This window comes from Indicator indicator, chromosome 13 (genome assembly GCF_027791375.1).
Source record: "Indicator indicator isolate 239-I01 chromosome 13, UM_Iind_1.1, whole genome shotgun sequence".
NCBI lineage: Eukaryota > Metazoa > Chordata > Aves > Piciformes > Indicatoridae > Indicator > Indicator indicator.
Genome location: NC_072022.1, coordinates 22,087,018 through 22,114,040, shown reverse-complemented (window position 1 = coordinate 22,114,040; position 27,023 = coordinate 22,087,018). Strand labels below are relative to the sequence as shown.

Here is a 27,023-nt window from a genome sequence, read left to right as displayed (position 1 = left end):
TGAGCTAAACTGTGTCTGAATTTTGAACTCACGCAGCTGTACCATTGCTGTTCCTGCGCAGTGGGTAAATGCTGTAAATTTAATGTGGGTATTGCAAGGAAATTAAAAATACCATCCAGTCTTGCACATGTTGACATAGAACAGCCACAAATGGAAGCTGTCCTCAGGTTCCCTCTGGTGGCTGAGTGAAGTGTGTGACTGCAGGCCCTGGAAGGGGTGTTTGCTACCTTTAAACCTGCCTGAATATAAACTGAGTTTTTATATTCTCTGAGGAACTTATCAAATTTAGGAAGTGGTCAGTACTTTGGGGTTTGCTGTGCTGGTCGCTATCACATTTCTGGCATTAAGTGAAAATTCTATGATGTGTTGCTATGTGTTGTTCAGAGGTACTACATTTCATGGCTTTGTAGAGCAAAAGAACTTACTGTTGAAGACTGCTTCTGTGGAGGTCCACTCTTTCATCAAAACACAGGAAAGCTGGGAAAGAAGCCCAGAGTAAAGCAAGGTTACTGGTTATCTCTATTATGCTGCAGTAGGGGGAGGGATTGCTAGAAAAATAGTGGGATTTGTGGAACTAGTAATGAATGAGTATTTTCTTTCAGTGTAAGAAGTAGTTCTTGCTTTTGTGTCTATATTCAGCTGATGAGAGGGGGCTTTTGTTAACTGCTGCTGAGAAAGAGGTCATGATCCTGGAAGTCACTGACTGTGGGTGTTGTCACCCCTCAGGAGTGGCTGGTACAGCAGGGGAGCCAAGAATTGAATTGAAACTGAATTATGTTCCTCTCAAGGTGATCTTTCCAGGTCAAGTGAAAATATCTTTTGATACTTGTTTTATCACTTAGGATGTTCAGGCTGTTACTGCCAACTGGATAAATGGAGAACTTAGTTTTCTGGATCTGGCGTCTGTCAACCTCACCTCTCTCCCATATATGCATTTGAGATTTCAGGCATTCCCAGGGTGCAGTGGTTGTTGCCAATGCTCCTCTAGCGTTGAGTGACTCATTAAGCATATGCATGTACTTGGAGGGGAAAAAAAGAGCCAGCTTTAGCTACTGGTAATGCATCTTCTTTCTTAGTTGAACCTTGTCCTGGCAGTGACTGTCTGATACAACAGAATACAGGCAAATCCAGCATCTCCAGGTGGGAGAAGGATCCAGAAGATCCCATCCTTGCCCAGGCTATTCTTACAGTTGAATCCTGTGAAATGTCTGACACAACATGTGCATATTTGATTGTAACCTTTTCACTTGCCCTAGAATGAATTGAGCAAGATTTTAACTTGGTCTTATCACTATAGGATAATTATGTTTTTCTTGAAGATACAGATGAAAGCAGTAGTCCTTTAGTTACTTATATACCCTTCTACCTTCTCCCTGGATCCACTTACTTCTGGACAAGCATTTTAGCTGATGTTACGTCGTCAAGGCTCATATTTAAGCAAAAAAGTCATCCTTACACTGGAATAAAAGTATAGACAAGCACTATGGAAGGCTTGGTCTTCAAAGGAAAGCTTTATTAGTTATGTGCTTTTTAAACAGGTAGTTGTACTGGTTACAGAAATGGAGCAAGAGAGAGATAATGTGATGTGATTATTTGAGACTGTGGATGAGATGTGGGAACACTTCCAGTTACGGACATCTTCATGAGAAGAAAGGCCACAGATTCAGGATGGATGGAAGCCATAGCATGTTTCAGCCAGGTCTGCAATCTGGAAAATATGGGGGTCTGAAAGAGAGGTGTGTTATTCCTGCTCTGCAGTTTGGGCATGAATAATGTGACCTGGTCTCCATATTGAGCATTTCAAGATCCTGAGTAAAAGGCACAGCACTATTACATCCTAATTTTGTCCAAAATGGGCTGAATTTGTTTTAGTTGTTTCCAAGGATGTAATGTCTGCAACAGTGCACTGCTTGACTGGAGAGGGGCCAAATTAGCTGTTAGTGGGGATGAGGTTAAGATGGAAATTTTGGTCCTCATAACATCCTCTTGCAAGGCGGTCAGATTTCAGCTTAGATCAGGAGTTCACAAATGTTTCTAGCCAAAAGAAACTACTGACAGTATCAACTTGCAGGCTGCTGCCAGGCAAGCAATGCTTCAGGCGGTATCCCTGCCACAACGTAGGAATCTTGATCTCAGGACAAACTCTTAACATTCCTCATCTTGTTTTCCAGATCTAGAGACACACAGTGATCTCAACAGTGATGACTTTGAATATGAAGATGAAGCAAAACTTGTTATATTTCCTGATCACCTTGAAATCTCATTACCCAATATAGAAGAGTTACCAGCACTGGTCAGTGAGTGTGCACAAGTGACAATAGGAGCTGTCTCCTTCAGTTTTTATCAAGAGGATGTTTTGTTTTCTTATACATGGTTCCTTGTTTTTACACAGATTTTTCTTCACTAGCTATAACAGAGACAGTCATTAAAAAAAAAATCTGCTTTCGGATTGTTTCTTGGATTTCCTTTTACCTCTACTATTCTCTCCCTTGTTATGATACCAGTTTGTCCCAGGGAAAGTCTCATAGTACACGTTGTGCTTATTGTCCTGCTAAAATAATAACAGCTTCAATCCATAAGATTGCATAAATATTTAAGTATATAAATAGCCTCACTGATAGCCAGTTTTCTATGTGGTTAGCAGTGGGCTGAATGCCAGCTTCTGTCCAGTCACTGCATCATGTTAGGTTTTGACTGACATACATTTGTCTTCCAGGTGACGATAGCTTGTGATGCGTTCCTCAGTGCCAAATCACCCTACAGGAAGCAGGACCCTGACTCCTGGGAAGAAGAGCTGCAAGCATCTAAACATGCCAAAACACTTGTCCAGTTAGACAATGGTGTTAGAATTCCCCCCAGGTGAGGGCAATTTGTGCATTGTAGACTCTAATACACTCCAGAGTAAGCAAACTAAAGACAGCAACTCAGCCAACAATTATCTTGCATGAGTCCAAGCTGGGTGTTTGTGTTTGGTTTGACCTACCACAACTGGAAATACAGGACTGGGTCCTGCCTTACTTATTTCTGTCCTTTCTTCCTATTTTCTCTTCCAGTGGTTGGAAATGCTCAAAATGTGACCTGCGGGAGAATCTGTGGCTAAACCTGACAGATGGTTCTGTGCTGTGTGGAAGGTGGTTTTTTGATGGCAGTGGGGGGAATGGACATGCAATGGAGCACTACAAGGAGACAGGGTATCCCCTAGCAGTGAAGCTGGGAACCATCACTCCTGATGGAGCAGGTCAGTCGCCTGGAAGGTTCTGAGATGGGCTGTCTTTTGTGTAAGATTGACAGTGGGTATATAGTACCAAGTGGGCTTGTGCTTCCAGTGCAAATGTTTGAGAGAGTGATATGGAAAGAAAACCCTGTGAATCTTGATTGGGGAATGACATACTCTGTGCAGGGAAAGTCCTTACCTTTTTTATCTACTCTTCTCCTCTTGTTTTATATTTGGTGTAATTTTTTTTTTTTTTGGTAAAACAGCAGATTTGTAATAGAAGAATGGTATTATTTTGAAATAATTCAGAGCAGAATCCAGAGAAACATGATTTTTTTTTTTTTTTTGTGTTCTGCTACATTTGCTAGGACAAATGGTTCAGTCTTATGCTAGCTAGAAACATAACAGGGCAATAATTTTTCAAGTCAGAAAAGTCTGTTCTTAATAGCATGTTATTATTTTGGGGTTTTTATCATACTGGAAAGTCTGCTGCTCTTTGTTATTTTGGTAACATTTTGTTCAATCTAAGGGGAAACTCATCTTCATGGGGCTGCTGCGATGCCCATTTGTAAAATGCCTGATGATTTTGAGAGGGGAAAAAATCTATACCTGTATCCTTGTTTGCATATTCTCAGAGTGTGATGTTCTGCAGTGTTGCTGTGGAGAGGATTATGGTATGTGAGGATTAGGAGGAGTGAAAACTTGAGAAGCTGAAAGTCTTAAAGAAAGATCCTTTTCTGCAGCTGTATGGAGGAATTAAAAAACAGAAGAACATAGAATGATTATATTTTGGTTTTAGTGCTTATGATCATGTGGGTGAAATATCTCTTTAGATCAGCCCCTTTTTTAAACACACATCAATTGAGAGTTTTTCATCTTTAAGTCCTATTCAGTGTCAGGGAAAGCAGACTGTAGTCAAACAGCTGTGCCACAGAAACACTGAGCAAAGTCTATTCTTTTCTCTCCCAGATGGAATATCATTTGCTTGCATGAGCTTGGTCTTGAGTGATTTCTATCTGAATCTCTCAATTACTGAAGGTGTTAGGATTTGCCCAGCTGTAGATTTCAACTACATTTACAAAATAAACAGAATAATATTTAGTTTTTTGGGGGGTTTTCCCCAATTTTTCTTTTCTTCCTTATCTTTAGCAGCAGTACTTGTTTCCTTCTGGCTGCTGTCCGTCTGCCTCCCACTGATAAGCTGCTTCATCTCTTATGTGGCTTTTAGGATAGCGAAGGATGGGCTGTCATCCTTCCCTCTGAATGAGGGGCACCAGCTGTTCTCCACAGATCTTTGTTCTTCTGAATGATGTGTACTTGGTTTCCCTATGGAAAACTTACCTTCCCCAGCCCTCCTTGTTTCCTTTTCAGTAATTATTCTCTCTCCGATTTGTACTGCAGTGACAATCATAACCTCTTGATAGGGCTGGATGACAGATGAGCTTCAGGAAAGAGGCTCTACAGCTGATTGGGATGCAAAGTTTCTGCTTCCATGGGCTGAAGATGAAGAGGTGGTGGTAGAGGAGTAATAAGTCTTAGTCCCTCTGCTGATACAACTTAGTCCTTTCTCACATCAGTAAGAAAGACAAAGAGGGGTACCAGTATTCCACTTTTCCTACATGTACACAGAGGGAGTAGAGAAGAGCTACTTTTCTTTCCTTGAGAAATCCATGCTTTATACGTGATGAAAGATTTCTGGGGCATTAGCCCTATTTTGTAGTGTTCTGTCAACAAACAGGTCTGGGATCAGGGCAGAAACTGAGCCAAACTTCTATATTCTACTCTTGGACCTTGGATAAAGATGCATGAGTCAGAAAAGTTGCTTGCTTCAATGGGTTGAGTACCACTTGGCAGACTGCACGATCTGCTGCCTCTCAAAAAGTGTTATTAGACTTAATTTCAAGTCATTGTGAGGGTGTGTGTTTGAAACTGGTTTGAGGAATGTAATGGTTTGGTAGTAGGAAGCCTTATCTGACAGATATTTGAATTAGTTGATTTGCGGATGCCAATCTCAGCAGCTGTGAAGTGCTTCTTTGGGGGATCCTGTGCAACTTGTTTCTTAAGGACAGTGTTGCCATTGCCCATTACCCTTTAAGTAGGAAGGAGTGATGTCTGCACAGCAAGAACAGATGCCAGTCTTGAGCTGTGGAAGAAGACGAACTACAGGTAGCATTGCCATTTTTCTTTTCTTACCATAATGTGAACAGTAATGATTATTCTCTGTTTAATAATATTCTGTGTTGTCTGTCTTAAATTTTTTGTGATAGTTTTGGGAGTTTTTTCCCCCTTTATATTTCTCCCTTCTTCCCCTTTGTCACTCTAATGATGCTAGCTATTCTGTGTCACATTTGCTGGCTTGCCTACATTCTTATCTACCAGAGTCTGTATGACAGCACTACAGATCTGTGTCTGGGAGCTCTCATATTCTTTCTTTGATGTGCTGCCTTTGATTTTTTTTTTTTTTTTAAATAAGTGAATTCTCTCTCTCTCCCATGAATTTAAGTTGACTACACAGCAGAAAACACTAAAGGATATGACACCAGAGCTGGGCTTGAGCAAAAGATTAATGCATTTTGTGTTCCATTTCTGTTGCTCTGGGTCAGTACTCCCAGATGGCTGCTGTCTCTTCAGCTGGCACAGCTGAGGAAAAACAAAATCAAAGCTTCCACACTGAAAGCAGTCACCCAAGATCAGTTGATGTGTAACCTCACTCCATTGGGTGTTTGAACTTTAGAGGGTCTTTGGCTGTGCTGTGACCTCACCGGAAGACTATGGGAATGTTGTGATCTCTTGTGCGTGGATGAACAGTTATGTCTTGCCACAGAGTGGAATTCCAGCAGATGGGCAACTACAGCCACATGCATGCCAGAAAGGTCATCAGGACCAATGTTAATAGAGGGTTTGATGGCTAATCAGCAGCTGGCAGCACAACTCAAAAACACAGTCCCCTGGTTTGAGAGAGTTAATGTTTTTCATAGGGCTGGTAAGTTTTCAAAGTTGCATTTGGTTTTTCAGGTCTTGACTAACCTTGAATCTGTCATTTCATTGTGAGTTTGGTACTAGCAGACTTCAAGGAGTCTGCTTTTTTATTAAAGCCTTACATGGATGATGGACTGAGTCAGAGCCAGGGTCTGTAGCTGTCAGAAGAAGGCAGGGTGGGGACCTTTTAGAAGTGGTATTTGTGCTGTGAACAGTCTTCATCCTCCTCTTTTCTTCTGAGTTTGTTTCATCTTTATTCTGTCTTAAGTTTTCTCTGTCAGTTTAGATTTGGTCATATGTGAGAGACTGCTAGGCATAAAGGAAACTTGGCTGAAAGAAGTGTGGGCAGATGGGCAGAGGGATTCTGCATTTTTGTTACGAGCAGAAACAAAATCAGGTAAACAGTTATTCACTACAGAAGAAGAAACCATTGGAAAGACAGGAGGACTGCTCATACGTCTGTCATGTCACTCACATCCTTTTATGATGTCTGCAGCTTTATTGTTACTTGTTCAAATAGGTGAAACCTGCTCTGGACTCAGCTTCAGTATAGGGCTTGCTTGGTAAACACTAAAAATGGTTTGTTTTTTTTTCCTCTCAACCATCACCAGGCATATTGCTTCCCTCCACACTTTGAACTTTGCCCTGCCAACATGCTCATGGGCTTAAGGCTAAGAGGACCCATTCTAGAGCCAGAACTGAAATCTAGATTTCCCATATAATAAAACAAGACTCCTCAGTTATGAAATCAGCATTTCTCCCTAACCAGAAGATTAATATTGGAAGTCCAATTTATTTCTAATAAAGAATTTCTTAGTCCTCCCTGCATCTTTGTGGGAAAAGAGCATAAGTGGATTTCTTAAATTGTACTAGAAAATAAAATAGCATTGGCAGCATTCAGTTGGCCCCATATGCTCCCAGTTTTAATCTGTCTGCCTGTATCTAGTAGCTCCACAAAAATTCGGACTCTCTTGTTGCCGTGTTCAAAATGCAGACTAGCCGCATAGCTGGCATGCCCTGTTCCTTGTATTGCCAACAAACTTTTTCTCTGTGTGTGGGTGGAATATTATGATCACTCTAAATATTCTTTAGCTTTAGTATTGTGAATCACAAATGCAAATTCGTGATGATGCATCAAGAACATTTAAGATACTTCCTGAGCTATATGGATGTATACGTATTTTTCTGCTGGTCGTATCCACACCTGGAGAGTATGAATAAGGTGTCTTGTATAGGCAGTCCTGTCTTGGGAATATTATGTTGGTAAACAAAGAGAAGGGATAAGGTTTGATAGTACAGCTCATCAGTCTCTCTCTGCTTTTGTAGATGTCTATTCCTTTGATGAAGAGGAACCGGTTTTAGATCCGCATATAGCAAAGCATTTGGCACACTTTGGAATTGATATGCTGCAGATGCAAGTGGTAGGAAATCTTTTATTTAGTTCATTGTTTAATTGTTTCTTTAGTTGGGGGGTGGAAGAAGAACAGGAGAAGAATGATACTTGTAGTGGCTATTTCTGTGATTCCTTCAGACTGTTCCGCCAGTATTTAGTTTTGTAAAATCCAGACAGCAAATTAGTGTTTTATTTTCTGAGGTCAGAGGTGAATGACTCATTCCTCTCAAACCTGAAAGCTGCCCTCTGAAAGGGAGTTTCTTTGTGGCCTTTAGTTTCCATTTTTCACTTGTGTGTTATGTCCTATTTTCCTTCAAGATGAATATTCTCAGCCAGTTAGAGAAAATGCCTAGAATATTTAATTACAGTGAGTGAAGGGAAGCCTATTGCATGTGCAAGCAAATACAAATCTGAAACAAATCTTTAACAAAAATAAGGAACAGATAAGTAAAAAAAGTGGTTGAAAGGTTCTTTCTTGAGGCAAGAAGAGTCTTGTTCCTGAACATGTTGTGGGTCTGTACTAGTAAAGAAGTTCTTCTATAATTTGTATCTTAGTGGAAATTGATTCCAGTCCTGTTTAAATGATGTAAGGATTTGGATGAGACATGGTTATAAAGGCAGGTGGGATTTTTGTCTTGTGGCTTGTTCTTTTTTCAACTCAAGCATGCAGCCTAGTATCACTATCTGAGGAACTGAAGATGAAAATTTAAAACCTGATACCGCTTTAGTGTTATTTCCTTGTCCAAGTGGAGAGAAAACTAATAACAACTCTAAAATTAGAAGAGTTAAACTGCAATTTCAAAACATTCATGGTACCAATAATATTTTCTGTTCATTAATTTCCTTGCCAATATCATTAATAACAAGTGTCTTCCATCCATCAGTCTTTCTGGAAAATCTGTTTTACTCAGCAACCTTGAAAACTTATTCTCGGCTGTTGCAGAGGTTTTGCCGTCTGGTCTTTAGACTAACCTGAAAAATTGTTAGTGAAGTGATGGAGCAGCTCTAGCAGTAAATGACACTGTAGTGACCTGTACCTACAAGCTGTGAGCTGAGGTATAGATGGGAGAAGATTCAGCCTCACAGATTCTGGCTTTTCCCACTTGAAAGAAAGGAAGAGTTCCTGAATCTGCAGCTCTGCTCATAGTTGCTTTGCTAGGAACAGCTTCTACAACAGCAGCTATTCCTGGCCATTGCAAATGGAATATGAAACCTGAAAAAAAATGCAGTGTTTTGATGCTGAATCTTGAGGTCCTAGCTCTGAGAAGTGAAGCTCCCATGTGGGACAGAGATCACAACTAGGAGCACTCAAGAGCCAGTGGTCTTGTTAAAGAGCTAAGAAATACATTGGATGAATACGATGCTAGCCTTCTGACCCTGATCTCCTTTACATGCAGGCTTTACCTCCCTTTGCCCATTGGTTTTGCTCTTTTCTAGAATATAGATCACAAAGCTGATGTCAATGATTATAGCAGCAAAATAATAGTTAAACAGATAAGGATATTTTTGTTGCTTTCAGACAGAGAATGGACTCAGAGATAATGATACAAAACCAAGAGTCTCTGAATGGGAAGTGATTCAGGAAGCTGGCGTGAAACTCAAGCCCATGTATGGCCCGGGATACACTGGCATGAAGAACCTAGGAAATAGCTGCTACCTCAATGCTGTCATGCAAGCCATTTTCAGCATCCCAGAGTTCCAAAGAGCGTGAGTAGCTTCAGACTAGTCCCTGCCACTAGCTGCTACATTCCTCAATCTCTTGTTTGTCTGAGAAAAATGCTGTTTTAATTTTTGTCTCAGCTACAATCAAGTCTTAGTTCAGTGGCTGCTTAGAGGATTTAATGATTGTATTGTTCTGTTCTGGAAAACGTTGGAACACAAAACTCAATCGGCCTTTGAAATCAGAACTTAGTCACCTAGCTTCAGTGGCAGGAAATCACATGCTACCTTGTAAACTTGATTGCTCTGTCTGTGCTTTTTTTGTATGCATATGTACATATCTCTTATCTAGGTATCATCAGTATCACAATAGGGTTTTTTTCTCCCAGCCCATGCCATTATATAGCTGCAAGGAATCATTCTGTTGCTCCAGTGCCATCTGTGCAAAAAAACTGTACTGGGATAAAAAAGTTAATATTAATCCATGGTAGTAAAAAGCAATGACCCTTAAAAGATCTGGCATGCAGATCTGACTAAGAAAAGGGAAACTATCAGAAGTATTTTTAAATTAAAATTCTTACTAAAAAAAGATAAAAAATATTTCATGAAAAGTATAGTGCCATCATATTCTTCCACTGAATAATTAAGAGGGCAAAAGGACAAAAAAACAACAGAAGAGTATGAAATATTCCTTACTGATCAAAACTGACCAGTCAGAATATGAATATGAAATATTCCTGACTGATAGACTGTCCTTTATACCAAAGGTTTATGGTTTGCAACAAGAATCAAAATGCTCTGTCATTCCACAGCAGTAGTAGTGTGTGTGTGTGTGTCCTGGAAGTAAGGCTTTTAGGTTTTACAACAGGTTTTCATGTTCAATTGCCTTCTGGAGAAGAAGAGGAATAAAACTCATTTTTGTTGACTTTGTTACCCATATGGAGTACAGTCTGTAGATTCATTAAGTGCCTGTTTTTCTACCTCCATTTTATTTATTTCTCTGAAGAAACTCAGTAGAAACTTCTTAAATTTTTATTTTATTTTATTTATTTACATGTTTTGATCCTGATACAAATTTGAAATTTATTTGGCAGTGTTGGTTAGTTGGTGTAGGAAGTACATTGGTTCTCAATTCAGCTCTGAACCAACATCACCCTGAAGCTATTTCAAGATTGAGAAATGGATTTTAAATTCCAGATGAACACCACTATATTCTTTATAGTTAGATGCTTCTAAGCCAAACTTAAATGTCCAGTTCTTAATTTCTTTTCCATTTTTCCATGATAGCTACTGCTGGTGAATGCTTCTAAGTCATTGCTGTACTGCAAAATTTGACTTGCTAGCACAGAGGAAGCCTGATGATGTGTCATGACTGAGAATTTGTTAGGATATTTTTCAGTAAATTTAGCTGCAATATTTGAAAGTTTCTGCTTTGTCCTTGCTGTCCAGGTATGTGGGAAACCTTCCACGAATATTTGACTACTCTCCTCTTGATCCAACACAAGATTTCAACACTCAGATGTAAGTTCACTTCTCAATGATTTACTTGGTCAGTCTATATAGAATCTAAATAATTTAATGGCAGGGTAAAAGAACACCTCTGCTTGGGCTTGAAAATGAGATACGGCACAAGGGAGAATAGGAAGACTTGCCTGCTTAGTTGAAGGTAATGATATTTCATCAGAGGTTCAGAGACAGTTGACCTTTTTGCTTGGAATAAAAATGCTTCTTTTCTCTTGTTCTCACATGTTTGTTTCCATCCCACCACTTTCTTCCCTACAGGGCTAAATTGGGACATGGCCTCCTTTCAGGCCAATACTCTAAGCCACCCGTGAAATCTGAGCTTATTGAACAGGTGATGAAAGAAGAACACAAGGTATTTGACTAAGTTTGTACAGCTTGGTAACTAGGTAGAAGTGATATCCTGAGAAAAGGGAACAGGTGCTGGGCATTGAAGCACATGTGTGGATCAAGCATGGGATGCTTAGCAAGGTGGAATGTGCAGGGTCCTCATCAGGAACGTATTAGTCAGGGGCTATTTGTGCAAAGCATTGGTTCTGCTAATAAAGTATTCTGCTGCTCCAGTGATGAGTGCAAATGTTCATAGAACTTTATCTTCTATGAGGAATAAAAAACCCAACACCTTCTCTAGAGAGTCTTGAGCGTTTGGAAGCAAAATTCTAAATCCTCTTTAAATTTTAGAAAGAAGTATAAAGGAAATGTCTGACAATATTCCACCTGATTTTGGGAGAAGCCTAGGTAAGGAAAGATTAAGTGGTGATAGAGGCTTTCATGTAGATGAAAGAGGGACGAGGCAGAGCCATGTCCACAGAGACTTGAAAGTATTTCATAGTACAGAAATCCAGTAAGAAGTATGCCTGTGCCAGTGGGATCTATCCTGGAAACACCACAGTATATGTGGTTTTGGATGTAAATTGAAACCCTAATTGCTGGACAGCCTGGAGAGAACAGTGGGCACATCCTGATTTATAACTAGTCAGGAGAGGAGAAGACCTTGGAATCAGCTTTCTCAGAATAGGCATTTCCAGAACAAAGGTGCACTGGAGGGAATGAGTGTATAGTTAACATATTAGACACAAAGAAAAGAGGAGCTGGAGGATGAAATAACCTTTTTCCCCATGTATATATAAGACAGAATTTCATTCTCTCTTATAGTGCTATGAGTGGGAGATTGTATTTTTATTTTTTTCTGTAATTTGCATTAATTTTGCAGTAAAACAGTATCATGAGCTAAATAGCTAGTATGAATCTTTAAGAACTCAGTATTGTTGGTTCTGTAATCATCATACTCCTTTTGTTCTTCTGCAATGTGAAATTTGCTTGTTTCTCTTAATGATGCAAAGAGCATGAAGGCATGTATTGGCATTGTTAACATCCACAGATGTGCTTCTTCTCTCTGTGACTTTTCCTCATCCAGCTATGAATACATTCATTCTCACAGTTACCAGGGAGCCTCTTTGAATTCTTTGTCCAACAGTCTTTTGGTTTTAACATTAAGGATAATTTCTGACAAAGGCCTGACTTATCTGTTTGTGTTAACAAGGTTCACTGGTTCAGATTTCACCTGTTCTTGCTTGATTTTGTAAAGAAGAAAAGCTATCAGTAGTTTAATGGTGAGATGGCAAAGTTTATTTTTGTAAGTTGGAGTAAATTTCCATCAGCTTTTGGAGAGTGAGAAGATTAGACCAGAGTTTGCCTTTCTGCTGAAACTGTGGGGTTTTAGAATAGCCTTTATTTTCCTTAGAGTTATCTAATTAACAGTTGTTAACAGCAAAATGTTAGTTATAGGGACAATTTTATCTACCCAAGAGAATCTGTTATTTTTGGTTTGTTTTCCTATCCAAACCATCTACCTTTAAACATCTTGTTTAGAGTGATTCTGGAAAAAAAATGGACCTAGAATATCTTTGTGTCCCTGTCAACATCTGTTACTGTGACCCTGAGCAGCATGTGAAGTCAAACCACAAATTTCACAGATGGAATATTTAGAAATGGAAGGTCAGATAATAACTGATATTGAACATACTGCCTGTGGAAAAGAGCTGCCTTTATGAGAAAGGAACTCTGATATCAGGTTGTAGTTTTAGACACAGTAGAAGTCACACATACTTCAGACACAGAATTTTGGGGATAATTTCCATGGAAATATGCATTTTGCTCTGCCTTCATCTATTAGTTGCTCATATAGGAATTTTTCCTTCTGAATTAGAATACCAAGGAGATTTTGGACAAAGAGCATCTGGCACAGAGTAGTTTGCATGATCTGAATGCCCTGTGTCTCCTGAGTAATTGCTTTGTTCAGTAGCTATTCGTTTTTCTGGAATAGCAAATGAATCCTACTTGTTTCCACATCACTGTGACTGGGGAGCAGTGGAACAGATTCCAACAGACTCCTCACATGAAATGCTGTATCCTGACTGACCTGCTTTCTTAAACACTGCACATGAATAAAGAGTAATGTACTGGAAGTTCAGGGACTTGGACCCTTTGAATAAAGCCACACCTTCATGTTTAGCCCAGCAGCCACCACTTGCAATGAGAACTTTTTAATGATAGTAGTAGCCATCTACTGGCATTTAACAGGACTAGTGTTGTCCATAAGCTCACTTTAATGAAGCTGTAGTTACATGCATCAGGTAACTTCCTTTTCAAGCAATTCATAGCACATATTAGGATTTGAAACAGCTTTTATTGCTTTTGTTCTTTGTTGTATTGAGGACAGAGAAAAAAAATCAGTTGCAGATATTTTCTCCATTCTCTCACTGTGGGCATAAAAGTCTGTTTTGTCAGTCTGGGGGTGCTCTTTGGGTTTGGTGCCTTCTCCTCAATAATACTGGTAGACATACAGATAGTATTTTGCCATCTAGAGTGTTGTGCTGACACAATTGCACAGGATTTTAGGCCTTCAGTGTTTTCAAGTGCTGCTCCTTTGTACATATCAAACAAATGATTAATTTTATTTTTATTCTTTTGCTTCCTCTCCCCTCCTTCCCCCCCATGCAGATATATTCTCTTGCTTTCTGGGTCTTTGGTATTCATCCAAAGTTTTTGGGAGTTGTTGCCTGTAAAAGCATTTGTATGAGATCTGCAGTAGTCCAGCACTGTCTATATTTAACCAAACTGTTTTGCAACTGTTGATAAAGAAAGTATGCTGGGTATTCCATAAATATTCGTGGTGTTGTGGAGCCAAAAATTTTCACCACAAGAGTTTAGTCTGGAAATGACACCAGTTTTCTCAGACCCACTTTAACATTTAAAAGAGGCTGAAAACCTAAAAGGTCATCAGCTAGGGCTTGATTTTTCTCTTTAAAGCTTTGCCATTTCTTCTGTTATTTTCCTTGTCCTTGAGATGTAAAAGGTTTAGAGGGCAAGATACAATTCTCTTCTCTAAAACATGGCATATTTTTCTTCTCTCTCTTCAAATGGCTGAGAATTGTCTAGATGGAAACAAGGCTTGATTCCAAACTCGATGCATTTTGCATGAGGTTAAATGTGCCACCTTGCCACATTCTTGCTTCTGACATAGAAAGAAGCGTGGTGTATAGTAATTTGGTTTGGTTTATGTGTTTCTCTTCACAGTCCTAGCTTTGATGAAGGGCAGCTGAGGACACTGAAGTGATATATAACCCAAGATTCAGAAATCCCTAGAACATCTATTTGTTCAAGCCATATTGAGATGTGCTTTACAAGAGCCTTTAAAGAGCATCTTAGCCTAATGTGGTTGCTGGTGCACTGCCAGAAGTTGAAAAAGCATCAAAATCGAGAATCTGTTTCCAATTTCAATGGTTCTAGGAATGCCTTGCCCTGGTGAAACCGTGAATAAAATTTTGCTCTTTTAGTGTGTGTTTTGTGTGCCTTCCATTTCATGCTGCTTTTTCTATTTTTATATTGGTACTCTAGCACAACTGTATCAAGAGTGAGATTTAGCTGAGTTTTTAACAGCCCCTGACATTTCCTAAAGGCTACCATTTTGCTTGAATTGTGCTGAAGATAATTTGGTCTCATGGAAGGTGAGGGCATATCTGAGTAAAAGATTCTGGCCCTTTCAAAACTGTTACTTAAAACACATAATAGCTGGTATTGTCTTGAGAATGCAGTTTGAATGGTTGGGCAGCCTTATCAAAGTGATACAGAGGGTGAGAAAGTCAAAACTAGGACTCCTTTGGAAGGCAGAGGTTTTCTAATTTAGCTTGGTAGTTTCCTGTTGATGTAACTGAATGGCTAAAAGCAATATGTTATGGCCAACACCTGCAAACTGCAAATTCATGTCTGTTTATAACAACCCATCTGGAAACACAGCACACATCAGTTGTTCTTTGCATGATTCTGTAGAGATCTTTGGTTGTGAGAAAAGCTGCTAGCTGACATACAAAGAGCTTCGATGGCCACATACTTCTAGGTGGAACAGAGATTTGAAAGGAATGTCAAATGTTAGAAAACAGTCCAGGCTTTCAGCCTTTCTGAAAATCACTAACCTTTAGCAGTCCTTCAGTAATCTCTTTTAATTTGCAAATACCATAGGAAAATCAGAGAGATTGCTGTAGAACTCTGTCAAAACATATTTTAAAGCCCCCCAAATTAGGGGACCCTTTCTGTTTTTCATAAAATGGAAAAGCAGATGAATTTGAAACTATCATTTCACTGGTGGTAGAAATGGGCCATAGATGGATCTAGTGGGGTGACTATGGAATATTTGATCCAGAAATTAATAAAAATCCTTTTCTAAAAGATTTCTTTTCTTTTTTTTTTTTTTTTTTTTTTTTAGCCTCAACACAATGGAATCTCTCCCCGAATGTTTAAGGCTTTCATAAGTAAAGGCCACCCAGAATTTTCCTCTAATAGACAACAAGACGCACAGGAGTTTTTCCTACATCTTATAAATCTAGTGGAGGTGAGAAAAATCTGAATTACTGCTTCTTTTCCCTGGTTATATTATTAGACAGTGAGAGTAGGACTGTTCCATGAGTGTTTTTTTTTTTTTATATTATTTTTAGCCTTGGACACGTTAAAAAGGGCACTAATTAAAATGCATTTTGGTTTAGAAACATTTGTTTCTTTAGTTCTCCTTTCTCTGTGCTTCAGGCTCTTGCATGACTACACAAAGGGTCAATGCTGCTGCTGCTAACTGCAAGAGATATAGAGAGGTCAAGCTCACTGTACAGGCTATCAGATTTATAAACATGTGACTGTCCTGTTAAATTGTTGTTGGTTTGTGATTACATGCTATCCATGTGTTTACCATGTTGAAGTCTGCATTGGAGTATTAATGAGTTTGGTATTATGATTATTCCAAATTTATATCATCTTTGGGAGCAAACTAATTACTATGTCCAGTTCTTTTACAAATCCCAGTTGTGCATCACTGAACCTTTATGGGAGGAAGGACTCCCTTGCTGGAAGCAAAGATACTATTTGTCAGTTGAACTATTTTTGGATAAAATGCTAGTTCCACTGAGCCCCAGCTCAAAGCTGAGTGTAAAAGGGATCACTACTGTGAATTTTAATGCTGCCTTTCTGAAAAAGAAATTTTCAAATACATGCAGTTTTGATTGGAAGGATCTCTTGTCCATCCTTCTGCATCCTTTCCCCTTTTCCCCAAGAACAGAGGATGTTTATTCTACATGAAATTATTCACATTTGCATGCATAATGTTTCACATCCCCAAATGCATGTACTAATAAGAGGGTGGTTAGAAGACATTTTTCTGTTTTTTTGCTTGATAACAGACATTAGCATGAACCATAGAGAGGAGGTATGTTGTTTGTATGACATCTCCATCTGGATAATGAACTACAATTTGCTTGTTCTCTTTGGGTGCAGATTTGGAGTAGTAGGAGCAATTCTATTTGCTGAAAGGATGCTCCACTTTATTTACCTGTCTTTATAGAATCTTAGAATGGTTTGATTTGAAAGGGACCTTGGAGATCATCTAGTTCCACCCCTCCCTGCCATGGCGTTGTAGCCTGCCACCTTTCTACCTTCTTCTGTTCACCTTGATTCAGTTGAATTCACTAGCTACATACTTTGCAAGTTACTATGTGCTTTGTATGTTGTGGGCTTCAGCAGGACTCTCTGTGGGTGCAAGAGTTCTGCATGCAATACAATGCGAGCTGAGCTGCCAGATCTGGGAGCAAGATTGGTGTCTCTGTGCTTGCCATAAAATGACCATCAGCCTTTGGATTCTTTGGTCATTTTTAACGATTGGTTCTGATGCTCCTTTCAGAGGAATCCTGTAGGTTCAGAAAACCCTAGTGACGTTTTCCGGTTCCTGGTGGAAGAACGCACACAATGCTGCCAGTCCAGAAAGGTCCGCTACACAGAGAGGGTAGACTACATCATGCAGTTACCTGTTGCCATGGAGGCAGCAACTAACAAAGGTAAAGACAGGCATTAGTCTCTTCACTGGCCTTCTGGTGACTCTCTCAACCATGAGGGAATGAAGTTCTTACCCTTATGTGGTCTTTTTATATGGATAGAATGGTTCAAGGCCATGTGGCAAATCAAACCAGTGAACTGATCATGGGAAAAGTTACTTGGTCTGGTTTTCTTTAAAGGAGATTTTAAGCACACATCACTTTCTGGCTTTTTACCATCCTGCTTATGTTTTATGGAAGAAGCATTCTACCTGGACACCCTTGGCAAGTTTTCTGATAGATTTCTTCCCATTAAGTGTCACCACTCAGCAACATACCACCAAGACTGGTAGCATTTTGTATGATAAAGATGTTAAAAAATTTTTATTTAAAACCTAGACCTGAATTTGACCCAGGGATTTGCCAAACCATTTGTAGTACAAATGAGCTACCATAGATTGTTTTTTCATGTATGTGTGTCCAAAGATTCCCATTAGATTGGATTTTCTTTGGCTGGAACAGGGAACCAATATGTGAAAAAAATTCTTAATTCTAGAAAAGGTACTGAACATACTAGCTAATGCATATCTTGTAAAACAAACACACCCAGAAAAATAAACAATTTAAAAAACCCCAACAACAAAAAAACCCAAACAAAGAAACAAAAACCCCAGAACAAACCAAAAAACATACGAACAGAAAAACAACACAATAACCACACAAATTGTTAGCAGCAGGTTACAATATCTAATGTGGTAATAGAGTACAAGATAGTTTGCCATCTGTAAAACCAAAATGCACAACTTGGATACCCTGGAGCTTAAGAGAGGAGGGAAGAAGAATAAAGTGCTGGATATTGATTTAATATACAGGAGTGACTTTTTCAGGCATGTGAGGTGCCTGAGAAAGCATTCTTGTTTTCAAAGGAGAAAATGATTGAGGAGGCTGGAAGACCTGGAAGCAGGAATGAGTTACTAACCTTGCTTGGTCCTGCTATCAGAGGTGAAGAGTCTTGAGAACTAGCATAATAAATGTTTGAGGTGAAAGTGAAGGGAACATCACAGGAACACTAGAAGGGGGATGTGATTCTTACATGATGTCAAATTTAAAATGTTTTAAAGCCAGAAACAACTATTCTGATTATTTGATCAGATCCTTTGAAATAACACGAGATAGGGAATTCCAGCTGCTGCTTTTCACCCAACCCAACAGCTCCTTGAAACGGACAATATATTTTAAAAAGACCATTTTGAATTGAAAATTTACATTTTGGAAAACTTCACTGTCTTTGTTCATCAGTTTCAGTGATGATTCTATTGCTTAGAAAACAGTATGCTTTTTTCCAGGGAATGGCTCAGGAATTCTATTAGTTTATTAATTTACTATGTGGTGCTGCATGAGTTGCCCATGTCAGAACTCTTTCCAGATCATATCTAGAAAGTCAGATTGAGCTGATAAGTGGGTAGCTGGTGTTAATAGTAGCAGGATTCTGGCAGTCGTGGCAAGGTTTTAATTGCCTGTTGCCCAGTAATTCCAGTTCTGTGTTTTCACCACAAGGAGAAACATTCAAAGAAGAGATGGAATCATAACTGTAGCTCCTGACCCCAGTGCAGACAAATAGATTTGCTGTCTACTTAAAGCCATGTAAAAATTTTCTTGATAAGTAAGTTACAGCAATTCTGAAACTTTCAAAAATGAGACCAGTGAGGGACATCATAACCATGACAATATTTATTTAGCTTTTGGTGTCACGTGTGCTTCTTAGATGAATTAATTGCCTATGAATTGAAGAGGCGAGAAGCAGAAGCTGCAGGAAGACCACCACCGGAGCTTGTCCGTGCCAAGATCCCATTTAGTGCATGTCTGCAGGCCTTTTCTGAACCCAGCAACGTAGAGGACTTCTGGAGCAGTGCCCTTCAAGCAAAATCTGCAGGAGTTAAGTAAGTGTGTGCCTGGCTGCTTATTAAAAGCCTACATGGTAGCACTCTGTGGTTATCTTACTATCTGGCTGTGATGCAGAAAGAAACAAAGGCAGAATGTGCTTTGGTGGTGTGTTAGTATGGGGCTGATAAATATAATGTGTAGATTGAGCCTGATGGCAGTTGTAATGACCCATTGAGCAGAAAATAAGTGAGTCTCAACTGTCAAACTTCAAGATGCAGTCTGATTGCTAAACGCTTGAAATTTAGGTGCTTAAAGCTTAATTGTCTGTTAAAAAATGGATCCTGTGTATCAACTAGTGATAGAACTCTGTACTCTGTACTGTGTGGTGAAAAATATAGTCTGGATCTCTGTGCTTAGTCTCTTGATATCTTCGTTTGACTAAAAATGCTGAAGGGCCTTCTGTGGCAACAAAACAGGGTGAAGCAAAGTGTGTCTACTGTGAGAAAGTTCTTTAGACAGAAGGTTTTGCATTTCTGAAGTGCTATGCTGGAAACTCTTTACTATGTTGTTATGTTTTATGTTATTTATTGTTTGTGTCTGGATTTCAACCCATCATCTTTCATATGCTACAGTGTTTGGTTGCATCTGTTAAGTTTGCTGTCATTTACACGGGGGCCACAGTACAAGATGGAAAGCTGAAAGAAGGAACTCATATCAAGTGTTTATAATCAGATAGATGAAAGAACCAAGAACAACTGGAGAGTAAAAAAAAAAAACCAACAGGCATTGAGGAGAAACAGAATGGCAGGTAGAGATCAGAAATATTTTCAGGGGCAGTATTTCTTGCTGAGAACAAGAGCTAGTCTCTTATCCCGTTCTATTTTTATGTCAGCAGCAAGAAGTGGTTGAAAATTGGCCTCTGCAACTTGTTTGCTGTGGCTAGTTACCTTCTAATTTTAGATCACTTAACATATCAATGACTCATTGCTGTCTTAGCATACAGTTTCTCTGACATTGTATTGGAAATTGGGAGAGAAGGGCACATGGTGGAGAAAAATGCAGCAGAAATCTGAGGGGGTTTTGTATTAACTGTGAACAAGTTTGAAGATCATTCAAGTCTTTAAATAGATCCAGGATTCATTTGTAATTTATCTGTTCTTCATTCCCTAGGTCTATAAAAGCATTGAAAGGTGAAAAGCAATTTGCTATTTAAAATTCAAAAGTTTTGTGCTGCAAATGATAAAGTTACTAAAATTACAAGGTGGTGCTAATAAGAATTTAGAAAGTAATTTAAAGTATGATGGGGAAGGCCTTATATTTAATTATGTACTTACTGTGATTTACCCAGAATTAGGTGAATTAGAAGGAAGGGTAGTATGTGTGAATGGCAGATAAAGGGAAGGATGCAGGGGAAAATGGGGAGCATGGAGAAGGAGAATGGTGGTACACACAATGTTACACTGTGTTTAACTTTTCACTAAATGGGCAAATATCAGGGATCCCTTTGTATCAAGAGTCATCCTGATAAATACTATCATACAGGGTTTTTTTACAGAGCACTTCTATGTGAAAGACTATAAATGATAGCTTTTGTATTTTCATCTTTGCTTAATGAAATGCTTTTTATGATTATGATATGTATCATGATATGCCCATCATACTTCAAGGGCAACACTACTGTTGCTAGATGGTTTAATCATTACTCCATTCTGTCCAAGATGTTCAGTCCATGCCCTGAGGGTGTAGCCAATATGTCATCCAAAATCTATCTCCTGACATTCAGCTTCAGGATAACTTTTGAGTAAGCAAGTTTAATATTACCTGCAGTTGTTTGGTAGAATTTTCCTACAAGCTGAGTTGTCTGCAAGGGTTTGTGCCGACACTCAGGGTATGAATGCATAGAGAACTACTACCATAAATCTCCACTGGATTTAAACCTTTTTGTGAAATATATGTTTATAAAATCCATCACTGCTGATCTCACTTAGGGTTAAAATCACTCATCTCAGGGAATATGAGGTATTGAAATCTATGCTGCTTGTAATGCCTATTTCCATGCATTGTATTCCTTGTGCTTCCCAGGACTTCTCGTTTTGCTTCGTTTCCTGAGTACTTAGTGGTGCAAATAAAGAAATTCACCTTCGGCCTTGACTGGATACCCAAAAAGCTTGGTATGTGCCTTTTATACTTTTTCTCATTCTATCCAAGATAATCTATAAGGTCTATGTAGGAATGGTTATAATGAGCACCTGACTTAACTGTCAAGTTTATACTGTGAAGATCCTAGTTGAGTCTTCTTTTTGTTTATGACAAACCAATCCATCAGGTCTGCAGTGTTAAAATAGTGCTTTAGTGATCCAGATTTTTTCAAATAACTGTTTTCAGAAGGAGAGTCCTGACTGTGTTTGTACCTTGAGAACCAGAGGCCCCTCTCTGAAGGGGTAGGTTTCAGCATGAGGTCATTTTGCTGGATTTATTAGCCTGTTTCTCTGCTTTTGTAGATGTTTCTATAGACATGCCAGATTTCCTAGACATCAGCCACCTTCGGGCCAGGGGTCTCCAGCCAGGAGAAGAAGAACTTCCAGACATTGGTCCTCCCATTATCATTCCCGATGACCCAAAAGGTATTTACTGACTTCACTCCTGATCCTCTGCTGTATTTCCCTTTCCCTCTAGCACACACAATTATAGATCCCTTTGATCTTCACCTTTTGGAGCTATGAACTAAAAGGCAGTTCTGTGCTGCTGTAACTGAAGACTGTTACAACGCCCCACAGCCTTTCTATACCTCTCCAGTAGACAACCCTAACTCTTTCAGCTTTTCTGCTTTGATGTTTCTAGGGTTTATGATTGATGTCTTTGCTCTGATATAACTATATAATATAATTTTTATGAAATTGCTGTGGCCAAAGACAGACATCATATTTTGTGCAATAGATTGTTACACTTGCTTTACTGGCCTGTACTTACCCTTCTGTGTGGTGGTTGCCTCTTTTGCAAGCAGTGTAATGCTGCTTGGTGGAGCAGCTTGTGTTGCTTTATGATCTCTTCATCTTTACCAGCAGTATTGTTCCATGTCTTGCATGTACATGGATGATTATCCTTACCTGAGGAGGATGTCCTCAACCTTATTGAATATTGATTGGTATCTAGGACTTAAGTGGATAGAGAAGTGTGTGATGGCCTTACATTCATGAAGGTTAGGTACATGTGGATAGCATCTGTGGTCTGTTCATTGACAGTGCATGTTCATGAGTGGAGTAACTGCCCTTCCCAGAGCCTGGTGGAAAGGATTTGCTCTCAGACCCCTACACTAGTAGGTGTCAGAACACAGGTGTCACAAGTTGGGTAGAGCATTAATCTGCTCACTTCTTATGTTTGCATAAGAGGTGTTACTAAATTGCATGTTGTCTTTTGAACACTTCTGGACTAAATGTTGTCTAGAACTTGGTGATAAAGTAGTCAGTTCCCCCTTATCCATAAGTTCCTTACAAAGGCCTATTCTTTTTTTATCCTCTGCTGAATGGACTGATCTAATTTCAGCATAAATATATAGGGGATGGTACTTCATGACAAAACAGGTTTGGGCTTAAGTTGGTTTAGGTCAGACATCAGCTCTATTTCCTACTGGTTTATAATACCAGTAACACTTTGCTCAGAGTCATGTTAGGGAAATTACTGGGTAGGAACATCCCTGATCTAAGTTGTGGCAAAAAACATCAGGAATGTAAGGATGAACATGCTCTGCCTGTATGAATCAAATGTTTCTATGACTTTATGGAATTGTTTCTCCCATATGTATCAACTTAGCATTCTCACAAGTCTTTTTCCCTGTTTATTTCTTTTCTTACCTTTTCAGATCATATGGCAAGCCATTTTGTGGAGGGTACGTATCTCATTGTTCTGAGACTGGTTATTTCAGCTGCTTAAACTGTTGTGCTTTTTGCTCAGCTGATGGCTTCTCTGTCCTCAGTGGCGCATGAAGTATTGTCCTGCATGCTTCCAAAGAACAGCTGATTTCTGTACTTGTTCAATGTTTACTTCTGGATGTGCAAGACTCTTTAGTAGTCTGTAGTAGCATCAGAGTAGCTGGAATATGAGTTGCTAGTCTATCTGCTGCTCATGAGCAGGATGTGGAGGGGTAGAGCTGCTTGACCCTTGCTCTTCCTGGACTCTGATCTCAACTGGAGACTGCAAGATGCAGCAGCTGCTGCTTCTTTCACCTGCAAGATCCTGCCTTTAAGAGATGTGATTGCTTTTGGCAGTCATCTCTAGCTAATTTCAACTCCTAACTTCTTCACATCTTGAAATTCAGTGGTAGGTTTTTTCAAAAAGGAAGTCCTTTTGGAATTCATCAAGGTTTAAGGATCTATGTAGATCATTGAGACAAAAGATTACCAGTAATCTGTAACAAGTACTATAATGCTTTGTACAAGGCTGTTTTACAATAAACCCATGCTCATTGGAATACTAAAACAACTCAAAGCAATATGTGTCATAATATATGGCACCTTGAACAACAATAAGAAATACAATGCAATGGATATTTTAGAAGGTCCTTTCTTGCAGCTCTAGATATTGATGACTCTTCAGTTATGCAGCTGGCAGAGATGGGTTTCCCTTTGGAAGCGTGTCGGAAAGCTGTCTACTATACAGGCAACTTGGGTGCTGAAGTTGCTTTCAACTGGATCATTGCACACATGGAAGAACCAGGTCAGTGACTGGAAGGTGTAAGCTAAACTCAATTTCTGGTTGTGTAGTGTGGCAGTCAGTAGAGAATTTATGTCTGACGAAGAAACAATGCCCCCCTTCCCCATCCCAGGAAATCTGGAGGTGTGAGAGAGTTTTCCTAAGCTGCCTTTAGGATATGCAGACCTTGACCATTACATGGCATCTTCTGCCTAGAAGATGACAATAAGCCTAAGTTACACCAGAAGCACACTCTTCTGTACTCACTGATGGTGTGGACCAGCTCTCTGTTTTCCACCCTTTGGCTAGGTCCATGCTGCTAAGGGGGAAGCTGACTTGTGATCAAGTGTAAGTACAAAGAATCCTGTGGTCCAGATGCTTTTCTTACATATCAGCCTTCTCTAGCTCAGGCTAGGGCACTCATGCTGTACTTGAAACTTGGGCTGTCTACTGGTGGATGGGGCTGCTAGATGTTCTCCACTTTTTGTTTTATCTGTGCAAAGTCTGGACTCATGACTCAGCGCTGAGTATGCCTGAGCACTCCCTTGCCAGGATACTCCAGAGTTGGTTGTTTGCACTTCCCTGTGGGCTTTTGTGTTGCTTGTGTAACTGGGGAATGAGTTTCACTTGGGCTTAGATGACATATTTCAGTTATGGAATCAATTCATTTTACATCTACACGTGTTTGAGCTAGGTTGTCTACTATTCTGGTGTCATTGCTTCCATACCAATCTTTGCTACTTGCAGCTGTTTCACGTCTCTGATGTGTCAAGTTGTTCCAGCCTACTCTGTACAAGTTTATCCACATAGATATTTTGTAATGTGCATGTTCCTGTTGTTTTTAAGTCCCAGCTAGGCCAGCAAAATGAATGTACATTGGTTGCAGTACTGCTTTTGAGGTCCTGTTTGGTTTTGGTTTGTTGTTGACTTTCCAGTTTTCTGGGGTAAAAGAAAGAACTGATAGATGTTTGCTTGTTCCAGATTTTGCTGAGCCACTGGTCATACCAGCATTTGGAGAAGTTGCTTCCAGTGCAGGAGGTGCATTTGGAGCTGTTGGGCTAGATAACCAACCTCCTGAAGAGACTGTTGCGATTATCGTTTCCATGGGCTTCCAGAGAAATCTAGCAATTCAAGCCCTGAAAGCAACAGTGAGTTCCTTGTGTTAATGGTAGTGCTTGGGTTTTGTTTTGTGTTACGTGCTTTGTACCTGTGCATGCTCAGATACCTTTGAAACATGCATATAGAAATCCAGTTGGGTGATGCAGACAGAATATTCTGGCAAAGCATGGGATGCCTGATTTGTCTGGGTTGAAGTGGGGAAGGTGGTTTGTGTGTTTCACATTAATGTTTAAATGCGGAGGAATGTGAGGAAAATGTAGTTTCTTTTACCATCTGTTGAGAAACAACCTGGATGCCTAAAGGCTGTGCATCTTCAAGATAAGAACTTGAGGGCCATGGGGATTAGTTGTGGGAGGATTTCTGTCCCATCTGTTAAGCTTCTGCAGAGTACTTGTTGAGTGCTATTTTCCATGGAGGTAGATTATGTGTTTTGCACAAGTTTTAAGTGCTGTCAGACATGATCCTTGCCCTGCAACTGATGAATGGTAGCAGGGTATGAGAGAATGTATTGAAGGCTGTTCTTTTGCTTGGTGGACTTCCAGAACAATAATTTGGAGCGTGCGCTGGAATGGATCTTCAGCCACCCTGAACTCGAAGAGGAAAGCGAGCCTGCTTTGGACCTGGTGGATATGGAGAACAACGCTAATGCCAACATCCTTGCAGAGACAGGGTCAGAGGGACCCAGGATCAAAGATGGGTCTGGAAGTAAGTTCTTCAGCTTACAACTGGCTGTCATGTTGTTACACCTACACCATTCACAGAACTCCTTTCTGTTTTGAAAGTATCTATCGTGGGTTTATGGGTACAGCAATTTATGTGACCCAGGCAATTTATTTCTGATCTTGCTTTTGGGGCTGGCTCCATCTCTGTGAGGCTGCTAAGTTCTGTGGGCTGTGTTTGCTGAGAAAACACTTTCCCTGGACTCGCTGAGTAACCTGAGTCTTAAGTTTCCTGTTGCCACAGCATGTAAGTCTCTCCTGGCCTAGCTTTACTTGCCCTGTTGTTGCTGTAAGATAAAAAGACAAAGCAAAACTAGAATGTTTAAATCCTCAGAGGCTGAGCATCCTAACAATAATGCTGCTGATACAGACCACCTGAGTGTCTGTCCTCCTGTGGTCTGATGGGAGATTTGATAACATCTTCAACCAAGTTCCTTATTCTAAATATGGCAATATGGCAGGTATGGTTGATGTGCTGCATGTACTGCTTTGCTATCTTCTTTTAATATTATTACTTTTTTATTTGGAGAGCCTCACTTATACTGCTGCAAAATAAACCACAAGATGGAGCTCATGGACAGCAGTGAAAGTTGTGAAGTAGGCAAAGAACCTATTTTTAAGTGTAAAAGCACTAGTGGTTCTAAAATAAGGATATCACATAACATTTTTGAAAGGTCTTTAGTAACCATTTCTGATAACTGTGGTATGTTCTGAATTTATACCTCTCATCTTGACGGTAATGTCATTAAAAAAATATTAACAGCTGATTCGACTTTTGTTTCTGTGGTTGCTGTTATTACATAAGAACATTAATTTCTTTGTTTCTACCATTATAAAGACCAATCTGAAGTCTTTTGGAGACTTGGGAAACATTGATTGTCTTAGGTTAAATAAAACAAAAAATGAAACAAAACTAAACAAAAACAAGCTCACAAAACCACCATCAACCAAAAAAAAAAAAGGAATAATTATTTTTTGTGGTAGCTAGCCTTTATAGACTGAGACCATTTACTGAGTCCCTGAAACCCTGATAACCAACGTGATACTGTAAAATGGTTCCAGAAGGCCCTCTCCACCAAAATCCAGGCCCCTGCCTTTATGCAATATCTTGAAAGAAGGTACCTTTTTACTTTTGGTGGTAATTTCAGTGAATGGCATGAATGGGAGGGGAGCTAGAACCAGTGCTGAGTTCTCCAGAGACATGAAAATTATCCTTGTATTAATGTAAGAGATTTCTTTCTTGTTCTGTCTTTTATGGGCTGCTGAGATAAAAAATGCTGGGTTTTGTTTGATTTATGTGGAATCTGTGATCACACTTACAGCTAATTTGTGTGCAGAATGAACATTATCTGTCACTTCCTGTGGTGCTCTCTGTGAACTGGGAGTGAATCTGCTGTTTCCTCTTTCCTAGAAGGGGCTGTGATCACAGCCCTGCTGTATGTGCACAGATCTCTGTCGGTTTGATTTGGATTGGTTTGCTGTTTGACAGTGAA

General features: G+C 39.6%; 1 protein-coding gene across 1 annotated transcript in view; it reads left to right on the top strand.

Annotated features, from left to right (window-relative positions):
• The window catches only part of USP13 (ubiquitin specific peptidase 13), a 50,277-nt gene that overhangs the window by 22,258 nt on the left and 996 nt on the right, over window positions 1-27,023 (top strand). The window contains exons 4-19 of the mRNA XM_054385915.1: window positions 2,172-2,293; window positions 2,717-2,859; window positions 3,054-3,238; window positions 7,520-7,614; window positions 9,106-9,293; window positions 10,695-10,766; window positions 11,028-11,121; window positions 15,532-15,657; window positions 16,990-17,143; window positions 18,885-19,059; window positions 21,086-21,174; window positions 21,505-21,627; window positions 22,863-22,889; window positions 23,573-23,716; window positions 24,674-24,840; window positions 25,354-25,516. Of these exons, the coding sequence (XP_054241890.1) occupies window positions 2,172-2,293; window positions 2,717-2,859; window positions 3,054-3,238; window positions 7,520-7,614; window positions 9,106-9,293; window positions 10,695-10,766; window positions 11,028-11,121; window positions 15,532-15,657; window positions 16,990-17,143; window positions 18,885-19,059; window positions 21,086-21,174; window positions 21,505-21,627; window positions 22,863-22,889; window positions 23,573-23,716; window positions 24,674-24,840; window positions 25,354-25,516 (2,067 nt within the window). The remainder of the gene's footprint in view (window positions 1-2,171; window positions 2,294-2,716; window positions 2,860-3,053; window positions 3,239-7,519; window positions 7,615-9,105; window positions 9,294-10,694; window positions 10,767-11,027; window positions 11,122-15,531; window positions 15,658-16,989; window positions 17,144-18,884; window positions 19,060-21,085; window positions 21,175-21,504; window positions 21,628-22,862; window positions 22,890-23,572; window positions 23,717-24,673; window positions 24,841-25,353; window positions 25,517-27,023) is intronic.